The sequence below is a fragment of the Malurus melanocephalus genome, unplaced genomic scaffold (assembly GCF_030028575.1).
Source record: "Malurus melanocephalus ecotype Western Australia unplaced genomic scaffold, MMel_1.1 scaffold_207, whole genome shotgun sequence".
NCBI classification, from domain to species: domain Eukaryota; kingdom Metazoa; phylum Chordata; class Aves; order Passeriformes; family Maluridae; genus Malurus; species Malurus melanocephalus.
Window position 1 is genome coordinate 45711 of NW_026623439.1, and position 17244 is coordinate 62954.

A 17244-nucleotide genomic window follows, 5' to 3' on the forward strand; every position below is an offset into this window, starting at 1 on the left:
TGTATAACTGCTGGTGGCAAGGGAGTATTTTCTTTACCTCGTAGGAGAAAGGAAAGATTGTTCTTCAAGGCCAAATTGCGYTGTTTCGGCGGTGTAAGACCACTATCACAAATCTCCTGGCAGAACACAGCTTCTTCTAAGCATCCACTTACTTCAGACGTAGGGCGCGGGCATCTCCTCCTCCCCACAGAACACAATTTCTTCTTAGCATCAACTCACTTCAAACGTGAGGGGGGGCCAAGCCTCTTCCCCCTTTTTGGCTCCTGATAAGTTCAGTCCAGTCCTCAAAGGCCAGGTTTTTTTTCCCCCTCAGAGCCAGGTCACTCTCCTTTTCTACACAGGTCTCCCATTGAAGAAATAGTCCTTTCAAGAACAGCCTGCCCTCTCCATGTCCAAGCACCACAGCAACAGCACAGCAACCCATCCCATCTTCTCCTTACTGTGGTCTTGGGTCTCCATTTTTTCTTCTTACATCTCCTCACCCTCCTGCTCTGTTTTTCCCCAGTGCATGATACTAACAACTAAATACTAACAACCTAAGTAAGAACTACATGGCGGTCACCCCTATCTTGTTTTGAATTCCTCTTAAGTACAGGACAATACGTCATCACAGAGGTGTAACCAACCTGTGCAATTGGCCCAGGCCTGATGGGCAGCCTGTCCATCAACCTCAGAGCCATGATGGATTGGCTCTAAAACACAGGGGGTAGGGCTGCTTTTGCTGGAGAAGAAGGAGAAAGCTTCTAGAACTTCCTCACAGGAGCCATCTTTGTGGTTTCTTGGTCCCATCCCCCCACCACCAAAAATCGGACCAAGTAAAACCATGACACCATGGCACGGGGTTGGAATGAGTGGGCTTTACAATCCCTTCGAAACCCAAACCAATCTGGGGTTCTACAAACCAAGAAAAAAGCATGAATTGCTGTGCAGCCGAGCTTCTCTCCATGCTAGCTCAAGAGCACAGCTTTCCTGAGCCGTTCAAGAGCAGTTGATGAAAAACCATGGAAGTTTCCAATATTTAGGCTGAGCTGGACAGCCCAAGGCGTGCCAGGGAATCCAGCTTTCCCACCGCAGCTTCCGCTCCATTTTCCTCTGCGCGCTCGAGTGAGGAGGAAGAAAAGGGCAGAGGCTATCTGAAGCACCGCTGTGACGGCCTGACATTTCAAAATCCATTTTGAAACAATTCTCTAAAATAAGCATATCCAGGGAGGCAAATGGGGAATTTAGAATAAGGGAAACCCAGGCCACGGGAATGCGCTCYCTTTGTCGCTCAGCGCTCCATCAGAGAGCCCCACCAGTACATCCTGTGTGCCCATGCATGTGCAGGTGGCAATATATGAATCATCCCCAGCAAATATATGCATATGACAGGCACAAGCACTATAAATATGATCTACATGGCAAGAAACTGTAAAGGGGAATTGACGGCGCGCAAGCGTTCTCTCCCAAAAGTGCCAGCTGCCAGTCGGGCTGAATTAGATTTCACAGGGGTTTTTGCAATACATGGAATTCACCAGCAAATTACCCTTAAAGAGGGAAAATCAATCATTTGGAGCAGAGATAAGCTGAAGGCGAGGCAGSCTCAGATTGATCCCGTCTGTGCGGGCGTGTGTGGAATTCAGCCGATAACCTGGGGAGAGCGGGGAAGGAGAAAACTCCTCCAGGAGGGAGGGAGCAGGCAAGGACCRACACTTAGGATGGACAAAAAGATGGGAGTGTTGGGAGGAGGWGCAGAAAGGAGAAGCAGAAAGGTTGGGCAGCATTTTGCTCCAGGCATCCTGCGTTGTGAGCTCTGTAGGGACGCAGGGGACAAGCAGCAGCGCCCAGTGATTGTTGTCAACCCCAGAAGGGTTGTCAGTGCTGGGTGGGAGATGAGTGCTGGGACCCCATGCTGGCTGGGCAGTGGGAGAGAGGCAGTTCTGAGTTAAATGCCCTGAAATTTGTGTCTGACTCGCCAGAGCCAGGCATGAGTACCCAAGCCCTACAAAAAGGCACTGATTGTTTCCAAAATAAACCAAACTGTTTTTTCCCCTTCCTTCACCTCCAYTTCCAAACCCTCAGCTCTTTCCTTTCCTCATAGACTTCCCAGAATGAGGAATATTTAATCCTCTATAGCTTGCTGTAGGGAATAGCCCATGCCTAGAAAGTGACTGGGAGGAAAACTGTATTTTGTGCTTCAGGARGGCAGGGCTCTCCATTTTGAAAAAGCAAACTGCAAATCTTCAGTAAAGAAAACCAAAGGCAGATCTGTATTGAGACAGTGTGAAGAGGACAAAACCCGGGATTCCCAAGCTGCCTTTTCCAAATCTAATTCACTTTATGCCAAAAATGGTCGCAGGAAATCAACCTACCCATGCACTTTGAGGAATGATGTTGTTGAGGAAAGGGCTGTCTGCTTGCCTAAGGATTTGGATTATTTTATTTTTGATTTTGTTTTCTTGTGTCGCCATTGGTAAGTGGTGCCAAATATTTGTTTTGACTGCTGGAAGGGGGAATAATTTCCGAAGCGTTTCCAGGTGCACTCCCACAAGGAAGGGGCTGGGTGGGAGCAGAAGTGATGGATGMAGCCAGCAGGTGATAAAAGCAGGGATAAAAATGATAATCCATCCTCAGTCCCATCTGAATCAGCAGTGTGGCTGCCTCAGCCTCCTGATGTGAGGAGTTTCCCAATTCTTGGTGAGCTCTGCTCCATGAGTGTGAATTGCAAGCTGGGAGAGCAGATTTTTGGCCATCATTCMCAGGAAGGTGCGTGAGCAGGTCCCACCTGACACTTGAGACCTCTGGAGTGACACCTGCACCCACCTGCTGGCATCTCTCAGCCTCAYACCCTCCTTTGCCTGCCAATCCTGCCTGTGCCTGGGGTCCTCCCCCTGAAATTCCAGAGGCATATTGGCCACATGCAGCTGGCAAACAGGCCTGTCACAAACTGTCCAAAAACCAGTGGTGGCATTTYCTGAAGCGAGGTGCGGGCATGAGGTCGGTGTGGCTCCGGTTCCGYGCCCCGAGGAATGCGCACGCGGAGAACCAAGCCAGAATTCTGCCCAGCTGCAGCTCCAGTTGTGTTTTAGCTGGATTGCCACAAAATTTCCCTCAGTTTTGATTGCTGGAAGGAGGCAGTGGGCAGCAGCCTCGAGCACCRGCATGGGATGAGAGGAGCTGGAAAACGTGTTGGTGCATCCCAGCGYTGGGCAAAACTTCCCTCCAAAACCCGTTTTTATGGCTCAGTTTGTTTCAGAAGGAGACAGGTTTATTATCATAGGGTTGCTAAGCTTTGGCAGGCWGCTCCTGAATTTGTGGCTCCAGAGGAAGGCAAAGGTTTGTTTGCAGTGGTGGGGAAAAACTGAGCTGGGAGATCAAGAGATGGAGAGGGGAACGAGCACATGAAGGAGGTCACTGGTATCATCCTCATCCTCATCCTTGGCACTGGAAGGGGATGATGGTGATGCCTGGCTGTGATTGCTGCACACCAGGACCTGTGAGAGCCCAGGGATGCAGCAGCATCCTGTTTCTGTTGTTTTCCCTCTTCCCAGCCACGTTTCCAACCCGTTGTTTGCTCTGGGTGGCAGGAGCGGGTGGGAAGGGGYGAGGGAAATGTGAGCAGCTCCCTGTGGCTTCCTCTGGAGTGGGGGGTCCTTGCTGCGAGCTGGGCTTAGCCAGGCCCTTCTGCTGGGCAGCTGATAACAATTTGAATATTCAGATTGGCTTTCAGGTGTCTGCAGGGGGCTGGCGAGCTCCGGGAACCGGGAGCAAGGGAAGCAGCATGGGGGCCGAAGGAGAAAAATAAATAGCTGAATAAATATATGARCAGCAGCCCTCCCGACAGGCAGCAGCATCTCCCTTCTCCAGACCTCACGTGGGGACACTGAGGCACTCGAGGGGCTGCTAATTAGGGATGGTGGCTATCTGGAGCTGATCTCCTTCCCCAGCTAGAGGGGCGTTAATCCACCTGCAAATAACTTGGATTTCTTTTGATGTTTCAACTTTTATCTTACGCCTCCAACAAACTTGCTCGTCTCTGGCTTCCAAGAGAATCCCTCGCCTCTTGCTGCCACAAAAAGGTGCTTTTGTGTACTGTGGGGAGGGCAYGGGCCTGGGAGAGACCCTGAGGGCTCAGCAGCAGAGACAGGCAGAAATTCCTCAATGAAGAAGCTTTTTGGCACTGGTGGAAAATGGTTGTAAATCAATTCCCTGAGGATAGGGTGCAAAATAGCTTGGGAGGTAATGCTTCCTTCTGCCATTCTCCGTATCCTCTGCTCCCTTACTCCCAGGGGTGTGTCTGGGGTGTCAGGAGCACCCCTCACTTCCTCCTTTGGCAGTAGAACAGCTCATGGAAGGTGTCAGTGTCAGTCTCCATGAGATGCTCCCACCATCCACCAGCAGAGCAGTGCTGGTCTCCCGAGGCGCTGGGTGCCCTGGTGTGGTTGTGTGGGTGCCCTGAGGGCTGGCTCCTGCTGTGGGACTCCMCTGGGAGATGCTCAGCGTGCCCCCAGCCCCGTGGATTGCACATAGGTGTGCGAGGAGAAGGGCAAGGTGGGGATTCTGCTCATGTCACCCGCTCTCAGCAGTCACACTTAGGCAGCTTTTGCTATTAGTGCCCCTTCGTGCATTTAATTGGCCTCTCTTTCTGATAGGAGCGAGGTCATTCGGGGAAAATTGGAAATTCATCTCTGGCAGCTTCTGAGCTTGCTTTCTGTGTGCTCTGCTGGGCCGTGCTCTGGGAAGGGGGCCATGCTCAGAGCAAGGCTCCAAAATCACCGGGATGATGGTGGCCTTGCTGCTTTGCTGGCCTTTGGGACAGGAGGAGTTTTTCCAGTTCCCAGTTTGAGCTGTGGTACTGGGAAGAGCCTCCTGCATGGGAGAGGCACCCCTGCTGTGCCCTCAGCTCGAGGCAGTGAAATCCCAGGGCATGTTTTCACTGCTCTTTCAGCCATCAAAAGGCACATTCCATGTGGGCTCATCCCAGGGACGCATTCCCACTCGTCTCACGCTCATATGGATTTTGCATAAAACACTCAAATTTTCTCTTTCCCCTCCCAGGGGCCCAACAGYGTTTTCGAGGTTTACCTGGTGGGCAACAACTCCCACCACTTCATCATCTCGCCGACCTCCATCCAGGGCAAGGCAGACATCCGTGTGCGCGTGGCGGTGCCGCTGGACTACGAGACCATTCCTCGCTACGAGTTTTCGGTAAGGCCACTCCACTGGGCTCTGTGGGACAAATTCCTCTTGGTTTTAGGCATGAGCTGGGAGTGACCATTCAAATCTTCCTCTCTGCWTCAGTACTTGAAAGGGGGCTTATGAAAAAGATGGGGATAAACTTTCCAGCAGGGCCTTTCGCAATAGGGTGAGGAGGGATGGCTTTTGATAGCTGATTTAAATTAGGTATAGGGAAGAATTTTTTTTTTTGTGAGGGTGGTGAAACTCTGGAACAGGTTACCCAGAGATGAGGTGGATGTCCCATTCAGGGGACAGGTGGGGTGAGGTTTGGAGCAGCCTGGTCTAATGGAGGATGCCCTTGCCCAYGGCAGGGTGTTGGACTYGGTYGCCTTTAAAGGTCCCTCCAAACCCAACCCATTCTCTGATAATCCACATGATGAAACACTACAAAACAGTGGAGCACTACAAAACAGCCAAAAAATCAGAAACTGCAATAAAGAAAGAGGTGGGGAGGAAGAGATTTGCTCTGCACTTTCCAGCATCCAAAGGCTCAGCTGCAAGAGCTTAAGCAGAGCAGGGCCATAAAAGCTTTATAGAGCATAAAACTTTGTTTTAAGAGCGRCTATCAGGTGCCAAAACCCTCCCCATCAGTTGGTTGGTTTGCCTTGAGCTGGCTCAGCTGGTGAGGAAGCTCAGGAGAGCTTTTCTCCACTGAGGAAGGACAGATAACTCTCGCAACCTTCCTGGCACGTCCAACCCTCCCCTCGCCTTTCCCTTTTGCCCAGCTCTTTGCGAACGAGAGCGTCCCGGACCACGTGGGCTTCGCGCGGGTGAAAATCAGCCTCATCAACGAGAACGACAACCGGCCCATCTTCAGCAAGGCCCTCTACAACATCAGCCTCCTGGAGAACACCACCGTGGGCACCACTGTCCTCCAGGTCCACGTGAGTAGGAGCATCCAGCTGCCTTTGTCGAGCTCTTGGCTCTGTGGGGTCACCAGGGGATGGCCTGGAAAGGGAGGTGCTGGTGGTGGGGTGGACTTTTGGAGCAGAATCTTGACCTTTCCTGCCACACCAGCAATTTCATCTGCAGATACTGATCCCAGTGGGCACAGTCCCCTTGGTGTGTTTTTTCTCACTGCCTGCTTCAGAAGCGTCATCTTCCTCAACCGGACCAGGGTTGGCTGGGCCATTAAAGGGGCAAAGGATGGGAAAGGAGGGATTCTCTTTAGAGAGTGTAGTATTACACAGCTGGTAGCAGAGCAGAGGAGCAGCAGAGGTGGTGGTGGTGGTGGCAGGGGGTGTTTCTGTAGGGCTCCTTTCCTCCTCTGTGGGTTGGTTGGGATCCTYGTGGAGAAAACACATTTCCTGGTGTGTGAGAGTGATGTTGGGGCACAGCAAAAGCCTGTGCTGAAATACCATTGGGATGAGCAGCAGAGCTCCTCTGGGATGGGGCATATCGCAGCAGGGAGCACCAAAAGTGGGGAATATCGCAGCAGGGAGCACCAAAAGTGGGGAATATCGCAGCTGGGAGCACCAAAAGTGGGGAATATCGCAGCTGGGAGCACCAAAAATGGGGAATCTTGCAGCTGGGAGCATCAAAACCCCTGCTGCACTTTGGGTGCGTTGCTGCCGTTTCTGTTAGCCATCGATGAGTTAGCTTGGCTCCCTCTCCAGTGAATCTGCTYCAGCTGCCCTCCCCTGGCCCCCTGCTCTCCCAAAGCACAGCCCCTGCTCTCCCATCCGTGCAGGAATGCCCGTTCAGAGGATAAAAGCCCGGACAAAGGAGATGGGTGTATGTGCCTGTGCGTAAGTGTGTTTACTTTACAAACAGATGGCGTGGAAGTGTGCAGAGCCCCCGAGCGCTTCCCATCTGACAGTTATTAATATTTCAGGCAGATGTTTAGCTAGGCAGGCCGTCAGACACTAAACAATGAGATTGTTACTGTGTCTCCTCTTCCCCCAACTCCCAGCCATGCCAGCGTTTCGGAGTGAGCACAAAATGCCAGGAGTTGAATCTTCCGTGATAAATCAGAGCRGATGCAATTAGTGCCGAAATCCAAATTGCCCTCCCAGCTGATCCCAAACTTTTAACAGCCCTCGTAAAGCACCAGCTCCTCCTGCTGCGGCCGCTTGCCTCGGAGCTGCAGCCCTCTGCTCGCTTCCTGTCTGCAACTCCAACTGTCCCACGTGCTGCAGAAGGGAAAGCCTGCTTTCCTTGATCATAAATTCCTCATTTGCTCTTTTTTTTCCTTCTTTTTTGCTTGCTTGAGATCTCTTCCTGGATATTCACACGTAGGGGTTAGTTTTGGAGGAAGCCTGGCCATCCACATGGTGTGGCCACTTCTTCAGTGGCCACTGGACATCCTCATGAAAGGGGACTTTGGCTGGCTTCCCTCTTTTTGTGCTCCTTTGTGCAAATAAGTGCAGGTTTGGAGAGACAGTGGGTTTCAGGGTGCTGGGAACAARCCAGGTGGCTTGTGGGATCGGGATGAGCAGGGGAGTGCGTGGCTGCCGAAGGGTGGCAGGGGGCTGTGTGCCAGCTGCTGCCAGAGAGGACCAAGCACAGCTGGCAGGACAGAGCAGTGCCTGCAGCACCTTCCTGGCAGGCAGGCGAGCAGCTAAAACCACAGGAGCTGAGGCAAAGGGAGCTCGCTGCTCTTCTGCCCAGCCCCACATCCTGGGGGAGGAAAGGTTGCTCCCAGCAKCCTGGGCTGTTTGCCCATCTCCCAGTGAGTGCATCCCTGCTCTGCCCACCTGGCTGTGCCTGATGGGGCATGTGTAGGTGAGGGAGAAGCCTCTCGTCAATGCCACCATCTCCAGGCTGCCTTGGTGTGGCCAGCTGAGAGGAAAGAGCAAGTAGACTTCATTTGCGGTGACAAACAGCCATTTGTTTCTGCAGCATTTCAGCTCCCGGTGTCAGCAACACACAGAAACATTGCCTGTTACCTGTGTAAATCAGCTGTGAAACAGCCCCAGGAGYGGGCAGCCAGCAGGGATCCACAACTGCTGCTTGCTCTGCATTCCCTGCCTCCCTCCCTTTGCCCAGGGATGCGTGGATCTGGGGATTCCCGGCCCTTTGCTCGGCATGACCTTGTCCATCCACCCTCTAAGATTTTGTTTGCTCTGTACTCAGCATTCCCCCACCTCCCTGTCCATCCATCTGTTTAATTCTGCCCAATTGTTGTTTGGACTCAGGTGGTCATTTGCTTGCACAAGAAAGTCTGGAGCATCCAGGCTCTGTGGGAACAGCTCCTGTCCCATGCAGGGAGCCCACAATGTGTCCCAAGGCAGCCTTCTCTCCTGCCTCGGTGTTCTTGGAGTATGAGGAGCAGCTGAGGGAGCTCAGCCTGGAGAAAAGGAGGCTCAGGGGAATCTTCTCACCCTCCACAACTCCCTGACCAGGAGGGTGCAGCCAGATGGGGGTCAGACTCTCTTTCCAGTTAACCAGTGACAGGACGAGAGGGAACAGCCTCGAGTTGTGCCAGGGGAGGTTTACATTGGATATTAGGAAAAATTCCTTCACTGCAAAGAATGCTCAGGCTTTGGAACAGGCTGCCCAGGGAAGTGGTGGAGTCACCATGCTTGGAARTGTTCAGAAAACACGTGGATAGGATGTTTAGGGCCGTGGGGGTGTGAGCTGGCTTTGTGGCTGAATTCAGTTTCAGAGGCTGTCAGGGCCTGAGATGGTTCATGCCTGAAATGGAAAGAGTTTTGCCCATTATAGCAAAAACAGTGTGAAGAAGCTGCAGCCACACAAACYTGTTCCACAGTTTTACCACCCCCACAAAAAAAAACAACAAACCTTTTTCCTTGAGGACCTGAATTTTGGGCTGTGAGTTAGGATAAAGGGGTCAACACTATTTGTTGTTCAGTYATCTSWGGCTGAGGKAGGAGAATGATCCACARGAAAGCCAAACCCAGCAGCTGCTCTGAGAATCAKCTTTGGTTGGATTTGGGGTGRGRGACACYGCAGAAGCCAGGTTTACACAGAGGGTGTAAACTCTCCCTGACCGAGGGTTTGGGGAGCAGGTTTTGAGTGTGTGGAGTGACCTCTGGTCAGAGGCACTAAACACYCTCCTCCCTTACACAAGCCTGGCTGTGAAGCACCCAGCCCCAGAGGCCACACATCCACGTGAGAGGCAGCTGAGGGGGTGTCAGAACCATCAAAGAYCCCCCAAAGTGCTCCCCAGAGCCCTTACACCGCAGAGACTGTGTGTGATGGGAAATGATGCAGCAAATCCAGAGTCTGCTGCAAGAGACGGTGTCAAACTGCCCCTCCCAGGGATGCACCTGGGCATTCCCACCTGGCCTGAGGCTAAATTCATCTGTGGCATTCCATGCTTTTGGGGGGACCCTCACCACCAAGAAGAGCAGCTGGAGAGGATCAACACAACGTTGTCAGGATGCATGGATGATGATATTTTCTTTATTCTGTCTCTGTCACTCTCTTTCTGTCCCCCCACACCTCTTCTCCATTTCTTTCTCTTCCTCTTTCCCCCTCTCTCTCTTTCCTTCTCATATTTTACATATTTACATAACACCCATATTACTGACTTTGGCACATGACCTTATTTGCACCTTGCTTCATGTAGAGACGTTTCTAATGACTTTAAAAATCAGGCTCTAACAAAGGCCTATTCCAGCCTCAGTGATTCCACGAGTGATTCCCACACATGGAATAAGCCCCTCAGGCCAGAGATTCCTGCTTTTGCAAGGAGAGACAGTGTGAAGGACTCCTTACTCCACCCAAAGATGACATAAATCATGGCTGTTTGGAGTTCATGTCCACTGCATGTCCACAACGATGGAAGAACGAGCAGCCTGCAGTTGTTAGAGGCCTCTCTCAATGCAAATTCAGTTTTTCCCCTGCCCCAGACTCTGCTGTGCCAGGGAAAGGCTTGGAGAGCAGCAAACACCTTCTGTGAGGCTGGAGCAAAGCAGCTCAGCCTGAAGAGATRGGCCAGTTCTGCCTCAGCTACCAGCAGATATTGAAATGCCATTTTTTCACTGAAACAACTGGCCATGAAGCCTTTTAATAACATAACAGAAAAGGTCAGAGAAGGAATTTCACACTTCTTGAGCAAGCAGGCAGCCGGTATAACTTCATGCCTTCCAGGAASGAGGCAGCGAGGAGAACATCCCCTGCACCCTGAATGAACTGGGGCTCTGACACCCCCTGCCTGRTGGCCAGTGGCTTGTGATGGGTGCTGGCTTTGCTGGGAGCAGGAGCAGGCTGCAAGGATGGGCTCTGGATAGCTGTGGTGAGCTTCCTTTCCAGGCATGGGGGKTGTGGAAGCAGTCCCTGGTGCTCCTGGCCAGGGGGGAGCGCTCAGCTTTTTGGGGTGGAAAAAGCTTTTGGGGTCCCCACAACCCAGGTCCTGCACTCCCTGCAGCAGGGAGAGGAGGAAGTGGGGAGAGGAGGGAGCTYCAGCTGCTGATGCATTCCTGGAGAGTGGGGAAGGGGCCTGAGAGGACCCAGCAGGAGGTGGGAATTACGGGGCGGGAGATCTCCTTAAGCTCCTCGTGCGCTGCGGATCTGCGCGGCAAAGTCCTCCTGAAAAGCTCCGATAACCAAAATCATTAAAGCCCAAACAAACCGAGAGTGGCTTGTTTTTAACACAACAATTCGTTTGATTTGCCTTGAAGGGTCTGCAGGAAAGTGGTTCTCCGGGGAAGTGTGGAAAGTAATCCCAGCTCCGTGATCCCTCCTCGGTGCTTTATTGGCCCAGGTCTGGCTTGGCTGCACAGGATCCGTGGCTGTGGGCTGCGGGGTGCTGCCTGCCCCCTTCCTGCTCACCCACCCTGAAAAATGGCTGGGATGAGGAGAGGGACACGTGGAGGCTTGCAGGGAGTGAATCCTTGCCCTCCTTCAAACCCCATTCGAGCAGCTCCCAGCAGCATCAGCCCCTGCTGTTCCTGATCCTCAGCTGCCAGCTCTGCCCATGGGTCAGATGAGCCCTGCTTTGGAAATCAAATCAGCAGCTCTCTGGGATGGCTGGGTAGCTGTTTGTCCCAAATCCTTGCGGGGTTAATGTCTCCCTTTTCCCCAGGACCTCCTCCTCCTGCATCCCTGTGTTCTCTGCCTTGCTTTGGTGTGCTCCTTACCCTGAAATACCTCTGGGCTGGGCTGGGGCTGCGTTTCTCCTCACAACAACCACCCTCATGAAGTATGGAAGGGATGTGGAGAATTTTCAGAGCTTTAAATATTCACACACACACACACACAGAAATAATATTTTTGGGTGATCTGCTGCTGGGCTTTCCACAGTGATCTTCTGGAGTAGAGTGTGAGCATTCCCAGCAGACCTCAGATTATAAACTGTGGTGCACAACTCAACCAACAGGCATCGATTCTGGCACRGGAATGATTTTCTGTATCTTGCGATCTGTGGAAAGGCAGATGAAATCAATGCTGCATTCCCTCGAGCCTCGATGACCCGAATCTCTAAGGCAGCCTTCTGTATAAAAAACCCCACTGTTTTCCCCTTTTTTTTTTTAATGAAATCTGGATTATAATTTTCAGATTATTTGATGGAGGAGCTGAAGTAATAGTCTCCCTGTATTTCTGTCAAATGCATTGGCCTGTATATTCTTATATATGTGTTTTTAATATATAGACATCTATATTAATGTACATACCAGTTCTCATTCCTCAGCAGTCCCTTTTTCCCGCCCCCCATGTCTGTCCCCAGAATCTCCATTCACCTGGATTCTCATCCTCCACCTCCCTGCCACCATGCTTCCTCAGGAGAAGCCTTGTTAGTAGGAGCCTAATGAAGTAAATGCGCTAATTAACCTTCCATTACTCTCCTCATTAAATCAAACTTTAATTTGGTTGGCAAAGTTCCTCTCCTTTACCACCCAGCTGTCAGTTTTCTTCTGCTGCTTCGATCTCTCACTGGTCTTGTGTCGGGGATGGGAAAATCGATCCCGGCCTGATTTTCTTTCCCCTTCTTTCCAGCCAGCTGTAAACACCAGTCAACAAGAAAGTAATAATGTACTTTTCCCACCCTGGCAAGGAGGGTTGCAGACATCAATAAACAGCTGTTTAGGATGCAAATCACTTTCCCAATCAGCCATCAGCCTGTGAGTTTGGCAGGGATGATGCCATGGTCCGTGGGCTCCCGCATCCCATCATGGCACTTAGCAGCCATCCCAGACAGGAGAGGTGCATCTCTCCACATTTGGAGCACTCCAAGCCCTCATGTGGAGGGGATGAGGCTTTGCAAACCTTTGGGGGTTCCTCTGGCTGCCTATAGAGCTCACCCCACCCTGTGTCACTCCATCCCCCTGTCCCATGACACCTGGGGAGCTGCCACTCCCTGCTGTTCCTTGGTGATCTCCAAACATTTTCTCGGAGAAAAGATGAATGCAGAGGGTCAGAAGCAGTCAGAGATCAAAGGCAGCAGTAGAGGCTGTACCTCTGAGATGCTGGTGGGTGAGGGGCACACCCTGAGCTGTGTTTCTCTCTCACGTGGTGGTGGTGGTGGTGGTGACTCTGTGGACCAGCATCAAGGGAAAACCTGCACTGCTCCTGATTTTGGGAAGGCTGCATGGAATAAGGACACGGCCACTGAGGCCAGCCCTTCTCCCCACACAGTTCTCCCTCCCTGTCAGCCTCTTCATTGATCTTGTTGTTCCCAATCCCACCCCTCTGATCCCCCCCTCCCCATCCCGGTGCTCCGTCTCCAGCTGTGCTTAAACAGAACAAAATCTCTTCCAATTTCCCTGCTGCCCAAAAGAAAATTGAATCCTTTATCTGCAACAGGAGAGGAAAACTGCAAACACACGGAACAGTGAAGAGTTAAATAATCAAAGCAGGCAATTCCAAATTGCCTGGGAAGTTAAACATGAATGGCTTGGCTTCTTCCTGCGTGCTCCTCGGGTTTTTACAAGTACAAAAAGACTCTTGCACTCCTTGTTCCCGTTAAATATTCTTATCAATCCGGCTCTGTAAAGAAAGGGAAGGGGAGGAGGGAGTTACCAGGCGTGATTGACAGAGCTGAAGTCCTCGTCCTTCTGTCAGGGCCCAGCGCTCTTCGGCTGTGTTTATCTCTTTAATCTAAATATCAATCCGTGGGACCGAAATGGGGTGGAATAGGAATCATGACAGCCCGAGCGCTGAGGAGAGAGAGAGAGAGACACTTACTGCAGCTTGTGCTCCCTGTCCTGATGGAGCTGTCAGGAAAAATGCACAGCCAGAGCGCAGAGGTGGGAAAACAACACAAAATCACAGCCTGGCCCCTTCCCCCTGCCCAGCCAAAAAAAAAAAAAACAAAAGGAAAAAACCCAACAATTCAGTGAGATGGGGAGGAAAATCAGGGAGCAAACACAGATCTGTAAAAAGTAAACCTGTAAAGAAAACCAGGGAGCAAATGCAGAACTGTGAARAGTCCAAATTGCATTCTGTAAAGCACAGGCCAGGCAGCCTCCCAGTGGTCCCAGTAGTGGATGGGGCTGAGTGGTTTTCCTTTGCTGCTGGCTTTGCCAAGGGATTTGGGRTGTGGCTAGGAGTTAAAGGGACAGTTTTTCCCAGGGTGATGCTCTTTGCCATTCAAACACCMCAACTTCACCCTTCCTTCTCATCCATCCCTTTGGGGCTATCGCTGTCCTCACCCTGATACATCCTCTCCCAGGCTCCTCATGCTTTTACAGCCACAAAGTTCCAACAGAGCCAGCACTCCTGGGGTTTTAATCTGTTCCCTCAGCTGGCTTCCCCCATGCCCTCAAGCCCCAAACCTCTCCCAAAGCATCACAGGCCGTGTTTCCTCGGGATTCCCATGGGAGTCAGACCCAGCAGTGCTGTTGGCTGAGTGACACTGTGACAATGTCACCCCAGGGCAGATGACCTTGAGCTGCCCCAGTGCTGCTGACAGGCTGAGGGGAGAGTGAGTGACCTGAACTGGGCATTTGGGACCATCAGATGTACAAATCAGTTGGGTTTTGCCATTCCTTTTCYCCAGGCCGAGATGCAGCGTGTTCCTGTCCATCTCCTGGTGTTCATCTCATCCCTCCWCCTTTGTTTTTATCCCCTGTCTGCCTGCTGGGCCTCTCGCCTGGTTGAGGTGGAGTTGCAGATGGTGGGTGGCAGGACCGGCTTCCCCAGAGCTCTCGCGAGCATTTCAGCAATCTCTGAGGATTTAYATGTCTTCTATCAGACTTTGACCTTAATTTCTTCCATTTTGCTGGGCTGTAAAATTCATTAGAGACCCAGCAGTGAAGTGATTGAGATGTCAAGCCACGYAGTTGTGGGGTTATTTAATCGCTCAGACGTGCCGCTTGCCATTTGGGTGGACAACAGGAAAATGTGAAATCAACACGGTTCATTAGTGCAGGACTTGCACCCAGCTCTGGTAAAACTCACCCAGATGGGCATTTAAASGGTCTTGGGTGTCATCAGTGAGAACTCACGCTGGAAGAGCCCATTTATCTCACTTTTTTTGGGTTTGTCTTATTTTTTTTTTTTTTTTTTTTTTTTTTTTTTGTCACCTGGTGTTTTACAGCCCGGTCTCTAGACATTCCAGCAGCCCAGCTCCGGTAAATCCCTGCCCGCTAAATCCCGGCTGCCCAGGCAAGTGTTAACCTCACCCGTGTGGAGCCGGTGTTGCAGGGGCTGCTGTTATAAAACACAATCAGAGAGGCTCTTGTTTTCCCCGGTGGCTGGCAGAAGAGGTGGGCAAAGGCTCTGCCGTTCCCAGGGGGGTTGATTGACTATTTTTTCCCCCCCAGCCGGGTTCAGCGCAGCCCTCCGGGGTCATTAGCACCGATTGAGCTGCCTGGCTCTGGGCAGGGTTTGGGGAAGCGGTGACAACCGCGGTTGCCCGGCATTGCCTCGATTCCCCACTCCCACCTCACTCTTTCCCAGCTAATCAGGCTGCTGGGCTCCATTGCCGGCCATCCACCAGCTCCTGATTGCCACCTCCCACCGGGCAGCCTCTCTCCAAAAGGCTGGGAAAGAGCGTGGCCAGGGCAGGCAATGCCAGCAAAAAAGCTGTTTTCCCACTGAAGTCATTCCATAATAACCTTAAGTAGGTTTTTCCGTGGGTTTTTCCATTCCGCTTTCACACCCCTGTGATTGCATCTCGTGGAAGCTCTTGGCCCTTCACATTTGTCTTCCCCGAATCGCAAATCAAATCCTGATCCCGGTGGCTACCAGCAGTTARCTGTAATTCCCCTGTGTGAGGAAAATTAATCCACAAACACCAGAGGTTTATGTCTGAAAAGGAGGCATAGGAGTATGGTAACTTTATTTGAGTAAAGGGAGAGGTCATGGGCTTTTCCCATGGGGTCTCTCAAATTGCAGCCTCTTTTATCCCAATTTCCCGGCCGCAGTGCCCTCTCTCTTTCCCCACTGGCTGACGAACTTGAGGTACCTCTCAAAGCATTTAGGCTCCCCAAAATACAGACCCCTTCTAATATACACCCTCTTCTTTTTTTTTTTACTGTCTCTGTGCTTGTAGTTCATTAACACAGTCTCGGATAAGTCAATCAGTGGAATTCCCATGGAAATCCTTCCCATTGTTTATCTCCCAGTATCGCTCTTAACTTACCCCAGATCACAGTTTGTTTGTAAAGACACTCTCTTCTCATTCTTTCCCCTGGGACCTGGAGGTTGCCTTGAGGAAGGGATGTTTGGATGGCTGCCTGCCTAACACACACAGCTTTTGGTGGCTCCACAAATCAGTAGGATGCCAGGGCGTGKCTCCCCTCTCTGAAATTCTTATACCAAGCTCTGAGCAACCTCTGGTTGCCCAGTCAGCCCCAAGCAGCGACTGCATGTGCCTCACCTTTATAGAAAATTGGAAAAAAAAATGGGAAGCAGATGGGAATCCTCCTTCTGTATGCTTTCCCAAGCCGCAGGCATCTTGCTGGAGCAAGCAGGGGAGCAGGCAGGGATAAGGTCCGGTCACCCTGGTCCCCTGACAGCTTTTTGAYGTCCTGTAATTGCTTTCCTGCCACAACTCTTTTAAGCAGGGAGCTCCTGGCCAAAGCAATTTGTTCCCCATCAATTTTTATTTCCCGCTTTGTGCATGTGAGGGAGGGAAAACAAAGAGGGTGAAAGAGAACAAACAGAGCACCGTGMTGAGGGAAATGTGGGAAAGGTTTGGCCCTCCAGCCAGGCAGGACATGGCAGCCCTAATCATCATTCCAGCGTGCTCTGCTCACCCCTGCAGCCACCTTCCAGCTGCTCATCCCTGTCTGACAGTTTTACGGGCAGGACTGCCATGCCAGGGGCTCCACAGAGCACCTCGAAGGGCTCTTTTTGGCTCTTTAAGCTCTTTCCCGACTCCTCCTGCCGCGCTCCCTGAAGCCGCTGTGAGTAGAGTTAATCTGCAGCAGTTTAAGAAGTCTCTGAGTGGGTCTGGCGGATGATGAATGTCTAAACCATTACCGGGTGAAGCTCCGTGGAGCTGTTTAAACCTGAATTCTCCCATGTAAATTTCTGCTCCATCAATCCTGATGACATGTCAAACATTGCCATTGTTTCCCCGAACAAATTGGACGACATGCCCTTTCCTGCAGATTTGCCCACGAGAGCAGAACCGCGCTCGCGTCTCCGGCGGGCGGGGAAGGGTGGATGTGATGGCCCTTGGTGGGACAGGAGGAGAAATCCCGAATATTTGTGCTCGGGGGGTGCAGATGGACAAACCAAGGGACAAAAGGAGACATCCCAGATGTTTGTGCCCAGGGGATGCAGATGCACAAAGAGCTGGCCGTGGGTATTTTTGTGTGATTCATGTGCTGGGTGCCGCAGCTCAGTAAATTAATCCTTTGGGTTATCCAGGCTTCCTCTTCTYGCCACTCTCCCGGAGTTTAGCTGGGCAAATGTGGGTTTTTTTAGAAATGGTCTGYGCTGGTGACAGCTCATAAAAGTACAGATGTGGACCTGCGTTTTCATCCTGCCCTTTTGCAGGCTCCAGTGGGCAAATCCCGCTTTAATATTCCAGGCAGCAGAGGAGCAGCCGTAAAAGCCATTTGATTGCTTCTCCAGGTGGAACCCTGAGAAACTTCCAGCCAGATGCCTTTCCTCCCCGGGCTGTGGGAATGGAAGCGTGCACACTGGGGGGGAAAGGCAGCCAGTGAT

The 17244-nt window shown here is 51.7% G+C and overlaps 1 protein-coding gene across 1 annotated transcript in view; it reads left to right on the forward strand.

Moving 5' to 3' along the window:
- Positions 1 to 17244, forward strand: part of CDH23 (cadherin related 23) — a 101036-nt gene that overhangs the window by 22419 nt on the left and 61373 nt on the right. Inside the window, exons 6-7 of the mRNA XM_057373751.1 lie at positions 5038 to 5187; positions 5943 to 6101. Of these exons, the coding sequence (XP_057229734.1) occupies positions 5038 to 5187; positions 5943 to 6101 (309 nt within the window). The remainder of the gene's footprint in view (positions 1 to 5037; positions 5188 to 5942; positions 6102 to 17244) is intronic.